This window comes from Pelmatolapia mariae, linkage group LG16_19 (assembly GCF_036321145.2).
Source record: "Pelmatolapia mariae isolate MD_Pm_ZW linkage group LG16_19, Pm_UMD_F_2, whole genome shotgun sequence".
Taxonomy (NCBI): Eukaryota; Metazoa; Chordata; class Actinopteri; order Cichliformes; family Cichlidae; genus Pelmatolapia; species Pelmatolapia mariae.
In genome coordinates this window covers 48145764-48157993 of record NC_086241.1, presented here as the reverse complement: position 1 = coordinate 48157993, position 12230 = coordinate 48145764, and the positions used below count along the sequence as shown (strand labels likewise).

The 12230-nt window shown below is 43.4% G+C and overlaps 1 protein-coding gene across 3 annotated transcripts in view; it reads right to left on the bottom strand.

The window, feature by feature from the left end:
• Nucleotides 1–12230, bottom strand: part of LOC134644238 (ryanodine receptor 3-like) — a 109161-nt gene that overhangs the window by 71225 nt on the left and 25706 nt on the right. For all 3 annotated transcript variants that reach the window (XM_063497075.1, XM_063497076.1, XM_063497077.1), the window contains exons 4-13: nucleotides 5884–5898; nucleotides 5332–5406; nucleotides 5108–5186; nucleotides 4442–4554; nucleotides 3206–3305; nucleotides 2782–2875; nucleotides 1907–1981; nucleotides 1291–1447; nucleotides 594–758; nucleotides 79–200 (exon numbers count right to left, since the gene is read on the bottom strand). In XM_063497075.1, coding sequence (XP_063353145.1) covers nucleotides 79–200; nucleotides 594–758; nucleotides 1291–1447; nucleotides 1907–1981; nucleotides 2782–2875; nucleotides 3206–3305; nucleotides 4442–4554; nucleotides 5108–5186; nucleotides 5332–5406; nucleotides 5884–5898 — 995 coding nt within the window. The remainder of the gene's footprint in view (nucleotides 1–78; nucleotides 201–593; nucleotides 759–1290; nucleotides 1448–1906; nucleotides 1982–2781; nucleotides 2876–3205; nucleotides 3306–4441; nucleotides 4555–5107; nucleotides 5187–5331; nucleotides 5407–5883; nucleotides 5899–12230) is intronic.

Genomic DNA, 12230 nt, shown 5'->3' with positions numbered 1-12230 from the left:
TTAATTGGCTAATTTGTGCAATCACGTCCCTGTGTGCTGAAGTGAGCAATGGCACCGTTTTGTCAACGTGTAGCGTACCTGATGAATCGCTTAAAGAGAAGCGTGGTGTTGCGGATGATGCGTGCGGCGCGGGACTCCTCGTGCTGACAGCGCTGGAGGGTCAATCCGTCATCCATGTGACCTTCAGAATGCAGGCATGCCTTGAGAGGCCGCCACAGGGCAAGAAAAGGGCGAGAAACATTGCCATGAGACGATATAAAGAAATGAGTAAAGAAATGAAGGAGGAGCATGCACTGACCCACAGTGTCTGGAACACAGGTGCTGACACTACAGGCTACCTTGCTGTGTTTACATGCCGCACGCACACCTCTATCGCTTCTGCAACAGTAGCCAGGAGACGAGGTTTATATTTAGCGGAGGCAGAGATATGAGATGCAAACTAACTGAGGATCATCTTAACTCAATCAACTCATTACTCTCGAAATAATTATCCGCTCGAAGGAGTGTGATTTATTTATTAACGCTCCTTGTTTTTTGCATGTGCCTTGCATCTAAAGACAGAGCGGTGTGCGCTCGTGTATGTCGCCACTCACTCTTCTCTTGAGGGGACCCAGACGAGCAGATTTGACATCGGGCGCCTGGTAGGAGAGCCAGAGACCCGTGGCCACGTGCATGATGAAGCAGATCGAGTCCCCGTATTTAATCTCGGCCACTCCCATTCCCTCGATGTCGCGCTTGGGGCTCTGCTCCAGCTTCTCCTGCACAGAAGGGAAGGAAAAGAGACCCAGATTTGTTCATCCACAAGTTAAAGCTCTTCGCCCATCACAAGCAAGAAGGCTGTATTTATTTTGCTTTTAGGATTAGACGTAAATAATGTAAGTCAAGTCAGCTGCTTAACATATTCTGCAAGACATGCTTCAGATCCACGTTGGAAGGGGGTCAGTAATTGGTTCAGCATCACTATTCATTTCAAGAAACTCTATTAAACGGAGTACAGTTAAACGGTCGCTTCAGTGAGAGTCGGCAAGTTCAGCTAAATTAACCTCAATGGTGTAGTTTTCACTCGTCCAATAATTCTTGCAATTTTCATTGTCCTTGAAAAAGCTGTGATTTTCCAGCCCAAGGATATTTGGCAGTTCATTCGTAAAAGGTTAATAGGTGATCCTTCATAAAGCCTTCTTGCTGGTGTTTAAATGGGAAAGTGTGTGGCTGATCCTGTATGATGCAGATCACCTTGAGGAACAGTGGGAAGTCAAGTGCATACAGTTTTCTGTGTGCATGTGTCCTTACCTTAGAGGCTCTGAAGCAGAAGGCTGTTGCAACGGTGTCAGACCTCTCCCGATCCTGAAGCACCAGCCCCCTGTCCTCCGTTAGAGCCAGGTAGTGACCGGTGGTCAGGTGCCGTAGCCGGAAGGGCTGACCCCAGCGGATGTGGCTCCCGCTCCAGCTGTCAACGCCACAACCGCACATTAATATTAAGCATACACAAAAATGTTCAGTTCACAAACCCAGGGAGATTTGCTAATTAGCTGATCTAAAAAAACTGCTGCCAGCTGTTAATTATCTAGTAGATATAAATTGAATCAGTTGGAAACGGATGAAAACATTTTTGTAATTATGCACTTTTTTTTTTCTTTTTAGGAAACAGGAAAGTCTAAACAAAACAGCATCAAAAACATGGTAGAAATCAAAGGGGAACGGCAGCAAAGACAGAGGGAAAGAGAAAGAGGGGATAAGGCAGAGGCCAAAGTGCAGCAGTGAGGAAAGGAGAACAGATAAAATGGAAACAATGAACAAAAGACAGAAAAGAAAGGTGGAAAGGACAGCGATGAATTAAACAAAAACAAAGGAGAGAGTGACAGGAAGAAAGGCAACAGATAAAAGATCACATGAAACACAAAACCACCTGATTCGGAGTGGCTCCAGCCTCCACAAAGACCTCGCCTTGGCACCAGCTTTACCCGTCTCATAGTTGACTATCCTGAGGATGAGAGAGAAACATGAGTGTGTGTGTGTGCGTGGTCTGTAGATGCTTTAACTGTCTAGCTGCCACGGACACTCTCAAGGTCATTCATCCTGGCCCTCTCTCCTCTCATTTGTCACACTGATATTCACAGACAAGATGTTTGACTTTGGCACATAAGCACGCACGATACACACAGGCTGTTTTTACTCTGCCGACTGCGGCGTCACATCCTTCAAACAGAGACGAGTCCCGATAACTCGCAGCTACGCCGTCTCTCAGTGATATGGGTGACTAGGTCCCAAGATAAAAGAAATCGCTCATCACCCCCTTGGTGACAGTTTGGAGTGCGTTTGATCTGCCCCAGAAAAATGTGAGACCTCTAAAAAGCACGCTCCTTCTGTGAAATTTCAAGGAGTAAAAGCCAAAGCTAGAAATTAACATCTAATCCTGCCCCCATGTTTGCCACGCTCTGGTCTAAAAATAGAAACTGTGTGCACATTGTGTGTATCCAAGAGGAAGACGCACACATCTTTTGGCACCTAGCTGAATGTGTACGGGCCCGTGTAGTGCCCGCTGTTTTGACCCACTTCAGGCCCAGTGTGCCATTATTCAGCGCTCTGCCTTATGTGAGTTGGCACCAAGCAGCTATACTGTAGGTAAAAATAACACCGCAGCCATTTTGGCTCCCGTGGGGAGGGGGGCGGGGGTTACACTGGTCACAGAGCGTGGTGGAAACAGAGGGCTGGCAGCTCCATTAGCTTCTCATGTGCTGTGTAACTACTTTAGTTTTGTCCCTGCGATGCTGTGTTAGGCACCTCTGCTGCTCTTCACTCTGGTCTGATCCCGGGATGGTAACAACCTCGTCATGTCCGTGGAATAGCCGCATCACGTGACCACCTAACAGGTAGCCTATTGGAGAAGGACAAAGAAAAGATTTGGCATCTCAGAGATGAAATCAGGAAAAACAGACAATCCATATCACAGAGGTTTAAGTGTTTAACTCCCATATTTAAGTGTTTTACCCCTTTTTAAATACAGTTAGAAACATTAAACTCTTTGCAAAGTTAGCCACTGTCACCTGGATTTGACTGAATATGCGGTATCAGCAGATACTGGACCAGATGACTGGTATCAGTCAAATTATATGGGCTGCAAAATTCATCACAACACTGTCTTTAAGTATATTTGTCTCTCTTTTTTACCTGAAGGTATTTTCAAATGATTATGTAAAGTCTCTACCTTCTTCTATGTTGCTACCAGAGCAGATGGGATGGACGTTCCACAGAGTCTGCATGAAGGAAGCATCCACCTGGATGTTGCCACTTGAGATGGATAAATGCTGCAGGAAAGACCACATCCAACTTTCACTTTTGTGTACAACTACAGAAATATGCAAGTGACAGCACTGTGATCTTATGAGCAATCAGCAATGTATCTACATCTTTACGAGCCACATGTTTGATTTGGCAAAAACTTCACATCAGATGCCCTACCTGACGTGACCTCCCCCATTTATGTGAGCTTGGGATCGACACTAGGAGTGCACTGGCTTGTGAGCCTGCAGCTGGGTTTGTAATGCATGATTGTATTGATTCAACTTGAAAAGGATGATGAGTTGTCAGTTGGAGCTTGAAAGTCTATTACCACTGATGCAGAAGAAGACTCCAATTTATCGATGAGCGCTCAGGGATACACAAACAGATTATAATGTAGAGAATTTGTGTGTGTGTGTGTGGTTTCCACAGTGTTTGTGCATCCAAAAAACAAATTTTGTGGCAGCTGTGTCCTGATCATCCTCCTTCCCCAGAGTCTCCTGCAGCCCCCTCGGTGCTTGTGTGTCTCCACATACCACAGTGTGTGTGACAGCTGGGACAGACTACCAGATTGGCATTGCTGACTGTAAGGCGATAGTGGTCATCTGTCCGTGCCCCCAACTGCCGTGGGGCGGTAAGCACCGCCTGGCTGCTGTCACAAACTTCACGGATCATGGAGAACATGTTTCCCAGGGTTAGCGTACGAGTCCGTGTGCTCAGTGGGCAAAGTTAGTCCAAAAGTGAAAGTTACCCTCTGCTGAAATAGTTAGAATCATAGCTGCAGAGGAGAGGAATGTTTGGGCGTGACCAGAATGATTACGTAGGAGCTTGATTTGAAAAGGCACTGGAAGCAAAGAAATCATAATCCCCCCCAGAGATCAGACGTGATGCAGTGCAGATCAAATTTTGCTTAATGTAATTGTATGCATTTTTGCAGTCATCCGGAGGGGGAAAAAAGTTGTTGCTTTTAATGTTAAGCCTCCAGCTGGAGAGAGGTCATGGAGAGAGCTGCAGCATGTGGTAACAGGATTGCTATAATCTGAAATTTTGCCACATCAGGGGAGTAGAATTGATGCGCTCCTACCAAGACCTCTATGTTATGATCACTCAAATGCACGCACACACACACACACACATACACACCGGCAAACACTAGACTTACAAGGTATCGCTCTGAGGACACGCTGACGAGGATGAGGTCATCGCCGATGCGTACTTTCTCTCCCTCTGATCTCTGCTTGGAGGCTGGATGGATTGTCCACCAGCAAGCCTCACCTGCAACAGTAAGCGCACGCATTCGCAAACACATGTTTCTTCTATATTTTTAATCAAACACAACTGCCCAAATACCCCCTGTAATTACTAATATTGTCGCAGTGTGCTGAAAATGAGGACACACGGGTGGACCGCAGCAAGATTTTCAAGTGAAATTGAGGAGACTGCTCATCTAGCGTACAACATGATGCGATTAACAAGTGCAAACAGAAGTGGGTCCAGGTATCAGCCTGCCACACGTGAGGGTGTTAAATATTCTGCACAGATGTAATCATAGCTGACAACAAGAAGCACAAAGTAAGTGTACACTGCTTCACTGGGATGGAGGGGGTATTAACTGAGATTCTGAAAAGACATACAGTGAAATTCACTCGCGAACAAACGAAGAGCGGGAAGAAAGATAAAGAGGGGACTTTCAGACAGCGAAGAGGAGGTTAGATAGATTTAAAGAAGCAGACGGAGGCGGAACAAAGACGGAGAGAGACAGGCGTAGCGACAATGACAAAGGGAATGGAGGAAGATAAAAGGAAACTGCACCGGAGCTTTTATTTACCTGTTGAATCCTCCTGCAGGCCGACATCAAAGGAAAGCTTATCTGTCTGTGACCTTGATGTCTTCAAACAGGCCAGGTACTGTGGTCAACATACACATCAAACCACAAAAGACAGAGCTGTCACACGCTTCCTGTGTCGACAAGGGTCATTTTTGATATACCGTTTAAATCAACCGTTATAATCTGTCGTGATTTGTTTAGAGGGGATTGTTTGAGATCCTCACCATAGAGCTGAAGGAATGCCGCAGGAGGATGGCGTGTCCGTACAGCAGAGTCTTGTGTCCGCCACTCTGCGCTGCCTATAGAGACGATTCACAAACACAGAAACACATGTACACAAGCGCATAGTTACATGTCAGCCCAGTGTTCTGTCAGAACAACCCCAGTGGCCTCCCTCCAACCGCTTCAGTCGAACCTCTGACACTGAATGTTGACCTCATCGACGACTAGGATGACCTCAAGCTGGGGGCACGCATCTCCTGGGGAGGGTTTGCCACCCAGTCTCTCCAATGAACACATGCAATCTGCTCCTGTATCCGTGAGTGAGCAGGATACGGGCTCATCTTTCCAGCACTCCAGCTACAGGAATGTGGGAGGATGCACACTGTAAACTACTGTCAGTCTCTGGATGCAATGTCAGTATTAGCAGACAATGACTCCGTCGCCTTGGGGATTGGGTTAAGATGCAGGAGGGGGAACAATTAATATATCTATTGGGAGAAATGCAAAAGGGGGTGTTTTTTTTCTCTTTGGCAATCAACTCCCATGTTACTCACCTTCCTTATGAGCCTCTAGGAAGCATTAAGGTAAGAAAGAGTGTTATTATTCAGAAAAGAGCTACTGTTCTCCTGAGCCTGTCTGCTTTAGTTGGTACAAATTTAGGGCCACACACAACTGTTACTTATTTAAAGGAATGAAGAAAAAGAAGCTGACAATCTTTTTTTGTGTGTGTTTTACAGTGAAGCCACTGGTAAACAAATATTTTCTACAAGCCAAACAGGATACTAACTAAAAAGTACATATCCAGCAAAGCTGAGTTTATTCTATGCAATTTTACAAAATTGTAGTTACGTAATATCAAAGCGCTATGTGAATCATGGCTCGTTTTACAAAATCATAGTGTGGTTCTACATCTTCTTTTGCCGCGTTTCTATTTCTCTCTCTATCCCCCTCAGTTGGCTACTGGGACAATAGCTGGCCTGTGATTTGATGCAGTTGTGTTCTGCAGACTGCAGTACTGGCTTTCAGGCTTCTTCTGTGCTGCTGGTAACTGCTCTAAGCTGGCTGAGGGGCTGAGTCTAATGCAGTGAGGCACGCAGCACTGCAATCACCACAACGGATAAACCCCAAACTCACTTTCCTGTCCCAATGATGGGCTGTGCATGATCAGCAAGAAAAGTTATTTTCTAAATGTAGAGACACATTGCAGCAAAAACGTAATATAACTTAAGCATGTGAAAAGAGCAAAACTGTTATAACCCCTGGATAAATGAACCATATGGGAGAAAACTTTTGAATGATGCTGTGTCCAACTATAGACCACAAACCGTCGTATCCAGTGCCAGAAATAATTATTATTTGATCCACTGGTGAAACTGCAGTTTTGTTCACTTACATAGAAATGAAAAGTCTCAGATTTTCATGATAGAGAGCAATCCAGAAAAAATACAATACTCAAAAGTTATAAATCAGTTTGCATGTCATTTAATATTTGATCTCTTACAATCCAGCCTGCCTCCAACAGACTAGGTGTATGTCCATGTGACACACAGATTACAATCAATTAATCAATCAATTACAGATATTCTGTTACCTTCACACCAAGCTTGGACAGCTGTTGGTTTGGTTATTCAGAAATAGAAGAAATATAAAATAACTATCAATCGCCCTGAGTCTGGAACTCCATGCAAGATCTTGCCTCATGGGATGAGGATAATCATGAAAAAGGCGGTGTATTAGCCCTACATGGGAGGAGCTTGTTAGTGATCTGAAGGCAATTGGGACCATTGGTAACACACTATAATGGATTGAAATCTGGCAGCACCTGCAACATCCCCCACTCAAGAAGGCACACGTGCAGGCTTGTCTTAAGTTATGAATTAGGAATCACTTAAGAATCTAAATGATTCAGAAAAGATTGGGAGAAAGTAATGAAGTCAGATGAAACCAAAACAATGCTCTTTGGAACTTTTTCTGCTAAGGTACAAGATGACTTCACTACATTGACAGCCAGTGGATTAGAAGATGTAGCATAATATATCAGATGAGAACCTCCTTCCTTCAGCCAGAACAGTTATAGGTCTTTCAGCATGACAGTGACCCAAAACACATCACCAAGGTAACAAAGGAGTAGCTAAAGAAGAAGACCATTATGGTTATGGAGTAGCCTAGCCAGTCTTCAGACCTCAGTCCTACAGAAAATCTGTGGAGGAAGCTGAAGCATTAAGACAAATTACTTATTCCACTGAATGACATGCAAATCATTCTTTAATTCATAACTTTATTAAATGTGGGTTTTTTTCTGGAATTCTGGTTGATATACTGTTTCTCAACATTTAAATGAAACTACTAGAAAAATTGAGAGAAATTATAGATTTCTTTGGAAGTGAGCAAACTTACAAATTCAGCTGGGGATCAAATAATTATTTCCCCCACTGCATTAATTTCAGTGGGTGACATTTTTACAGGTGCGTGAGGCTGCAGCAGGTATTCCCTATGTGCAATAGCAGAGTTTCTAGGAATAAATGAAGTCATTAAAGAAAGTGACCAGTCTTACCACTCGCCCATTCTGATCAGCAACAAGACAAATTTGCACATAGTAATTATTAGTGGATACTGAGCTAAATGCAGCCTGGCATTTACACTAGTTGCTGTGTGTTGTCTTTGCAGGTACCTTGTTGTGCCCTTTGTGTCTCTGTGCCTTCTGGCTAAAACCGCTTGAACTGCCTGAACTCAACAACCATTTGCTCCAGCCACTGTCTATTGATGAGCCCATCTGTTCAAAGACATATTGATTTCAGAGCCTCAGCCGAGACATATTCAACCTCCATTTCCCCTTTAATGGCGCTTCCTCCAGTGACATTTCGGCGCAGGCAAGAATGATGAATAGGTAGACAATATCGAAAACAGATAAACGTGAGAGGAGAGAACGCACTCGAGTGACACGGTTCAAATTGCCAATCCAAGAAGTCTAAAAAGTCTCTGGAGTATTTGCTACACGGGTACGTAAAGTGAGACGGGTTACAATATAAATGTTTGCGATAAGTAAATCCAATAGGTGTATAGACACGAGAATTCATCTCAAAAATAAGGTAAATTTGATCTTTGAATTTAGTGTTTATAGTTTTTTTAATTGATTAAAGGAGGAAAAGAGGTCAACCAAAATACTTCTCTGCTCTCAGCCAGATGGAGGCATCTTTAGAGTCTCAGTCTGACTGACAGTCTGCTCAGACTCGAGCAGGCAATGTTTATTTATTTATTCCTTTTTTAACTAATTGTAAAATAGGAACCAAAATCAGCAGCTTAACTGACCTAAGTAACATTTCCTGTCATGGCCTCCTCATCTTTTCTGTTTTATCAGTTTTGAACATTTGTTTTAGATGCTTATTTAATGCATCGTAATGTAACATCATATCAGCAGCACATCACCGTGGGCAGCACGGTGGCACGGTGGTTAGCACTGTTGCCTCACAGCAAGAAGGTCCTGAGTTCAGTTTCTATGTGGAGTTTGCACGTTCTCCCCGTGTTTGCGTGGGTACTCCGGCTTCCTCCCACAGTCCAAAGACATGCACTTAGTGGGGGTGGGTTAATTGGCCATAGGTCTCTGTCTCTGTCTATGTGTATGTGTTAGCCCTGCGACAGACTGGCGACCTGGCCAGGGTGTTACCCCGTCTCTCGTCCTAAGACAGCTAGGATAGGCTCCAGCCCCGCTGAAACCCTGAAAATGATAAGCGAATGGATGAGTGATATCTCGAGCTCTAGTTCACACCTTGTCTATTATTTGTAGTAGAAGTAGTGTTTCTGTTTGTGCTCCTGCTTTGGTTCTTTTGTGTTTCTATGTCGTGGCATCCTGGCTATCTTCACTTGTATGTTACTTTAATTTCACCTGTTTCAGTTTCCTATTCAGCCCTTAGTGTATAAATAGTCCTGTGTTGCTCTTTGTGGTATTGTATGTTGTCCTTTTCATTTTCTGTGTTTTCCCATGTTGCTATTTCCTGTGTCTTTTTGGAGTTTTCACCTTTCTCTTTTATTTTTTTTCCTCTGGCTTTAAAATAAAGCTCACTTCCTGTTTTCCTCTGTTTGGTCTGAATTTGTGTGAACTGAACTGAAGTATTTCAATGTTACAGCTGAGCAGATAAAAAGCAGGTGCAAAGTGACGCCTGCAGAGCCCCTTTCTCATTGGTTGCTTCAGTTGTGTTTTAAACAAGCTAAGGAGCAGAGGCCAGTAGTACGAAGCAGGATTTGGGCTTTCAGTATTACAAAGGCAGTTCACTTCTTAGCAGACTGCATCACCATGGCAACTTATACTGCAGACCTAACCTGATACTGAGTAGGGTATCCTTGAGATTAGCGATCAGCATGTGTGAAATCACCACCTACTGACCAATCAGTTCTCTGGAAAATGGTGTCACTACTATTCCAGGATTATCTGCGAGGTATTCCTGGAAGGGTGAAGATGGTAAGAGCATCTCAATTCGTTTAATCGAGTCTGAAGTCATTGTCTCTCCCTGATGAGCATCAGTAAGACATTTAGATTCGTCTTCTGTGTTGTAGTTGACCTTATACCAAATGTTTCCAAAGCACTTCACTCAACAATCTTCCTCACACACACACACACACACACACACACACACACATGTGTGTATTTATATCCTTGTGGGGACATCTCATTGACACAATGCTTTCCCTAGCCGCTTACCCTAACCCTAACCATCAAAAATGAATGCCTAACCCTGACCCTGACCCTAAACCTAACCATAACCTAATTGTAACCCTGACACTAAAACCACATTTTGAGTCTCAAAAATGCCTTCAAACTCGTGGGGACCGGGATTTTGGTCCCCACGAGGGCTGATTGTCCCCACAAGTATAGTAAACTACCAATTTTTGGTCCCCATGAAGATGTTAATACCCGTCCACACACACACACACACACACACACACACACACACACACACACACACTGCTTTGTCTGCAGTAGCTGTGTTGCTTGCTGCTTGCTCTGCCAGTAGATCTGTCCATGTGTGTGATTGGCAAGATGCTGCCAACGCCACCCTATTCATGTGAACGCACTCACAGCTCGATTGGGAAACCCTGGGTTGACTTATTGAGTTGATTACCACCTTCGTGTGTCTGCTTAGCCTGACTGCCAGTGTCAGGGTAAGTGAAGCCAGATAACGGAAAAATATTCAGAGTATGTTGAACTTGATTCACAGCACAGAGCCCAGGACAAGATGTGTGTTTATGTTTGCCAGCTAGATACAAATGAGACTTGAGCAGCTAAATTTGGTTGTTTAAAATCTATGGCTCAAACTGTCATCTGGCTGATAGTGAGTCAGTGTGGCTGACAAAACGAATTTGATTGGCTATGTGGAAACAAGTTTGCCTTCTACAGAGATGAGGGACGAACAGAAGGCCAAACAAATTAGCGATAAGGAGACGATGTCTTGATGCCAGACTGAAATGTAAATTGGTGCATAATTCCTTTCCCAAAAGGAGAAGAGAGACAGGCAAGCTAACTCCAATGTTATTTTAAGCCTTTTAAAAGGTGCTGATGCAAGAAGGATGGTCAACCATGTTCATTTGAGCTTTAATCTAGCGTTTAATATTTTGGAGCTCCCTTTTTCTCCGCCGCGGCTCACAATTTCCTGCTAACACTGCCCACAGCAGCAGTGGAACCAATGGTCTTGACTCGTGTCATTCTGCTGCACAGACAAGATCCACTCCTGACATCTCCATTTATCTCTGAAGTAAAGCCATTAAATATGTGCCTCAACAACTCAAGATTTATGGAAATTTTCACCATCCTTAACCACGTGGTATTAAAGGATGAACAGACCAAATCGTGCCGAGAGCTTATGAGACTAAATCAATCGTGATCGCTTTCAGTCTCCTTCCAGAAATGTTCGTATCAGATCAGCTGTTTGCATCATGTTATAGCATCTCTCACAGCATACAGCTGCTATGATTAGAAGAAGATGCTGTGACAAATGAGAGCTTATTCTATGCGGAGGGTGGCACAAAACAAATGATGCTGCACTGAGCATTCATCTGAATCCCCCGAAGACAAGACAAATGTTAATCTGACGCTAATCCAACATTGGAGACGCTCTAGTTCTCCAGCAAAAATCAAGTTATATAACAAGTAATTCTTTATGGAAAACCTTATTGGGAAGTCTATATGAAACCCAATCAGGTACTTTGTACCCAATCAGGTACAAAACCTTATTGGGAAGTCTATATGAAACCCAATCAGGTACTTTGTACCGATTGGGTTTCAATCAGACGGAAATACTTGATTGAAGAAACCAGTTGTACTGTCGTTTCAAAGAAACTTATTTAGGTGTGTAATAAACTATGATTTCTAAAGACAAATTTCACAGGTGGTGTGTCGTAAAAGTCAAACCAGAGATCAATAAGGGTAGAAAAGAAGAGCAAATGATGCACTGCAGTGTGCAAAGGGATGAGAGGGGAATGGCATGAGCAGTGAACATACCCACTGATCCGGGCTGCGTGTCTATCATGTGAAAGATGGATTATACACAGAAAATAGAAGATAAAGATGGTAGAATTATATATCATAGAAATGTAAAAGAGTAGGAAACACACTTGCAGCACAGGAAAGGTTGACGAATGAGTGCAGATTACTGAAAAATTTGAAACGTGTTCAGTTCTCCCTATTATATGATCCTCTTTACTTTCACTATGTGGGTACAGTACTGCGCAAAAGTCTTTAGCAGCCCTTCATTTCTTTCTTTATGTTTTGCTAGGTAAACAGGAACTAGATGCTCTGATTTATTGAAACGTGCAAACATTCAAGGAAATACAGAATATATATGGCAAAAATAGAGTTTGTACAACTCTATTTTTAAACTTGAAAGTCAATATTTAATATGACCACCTT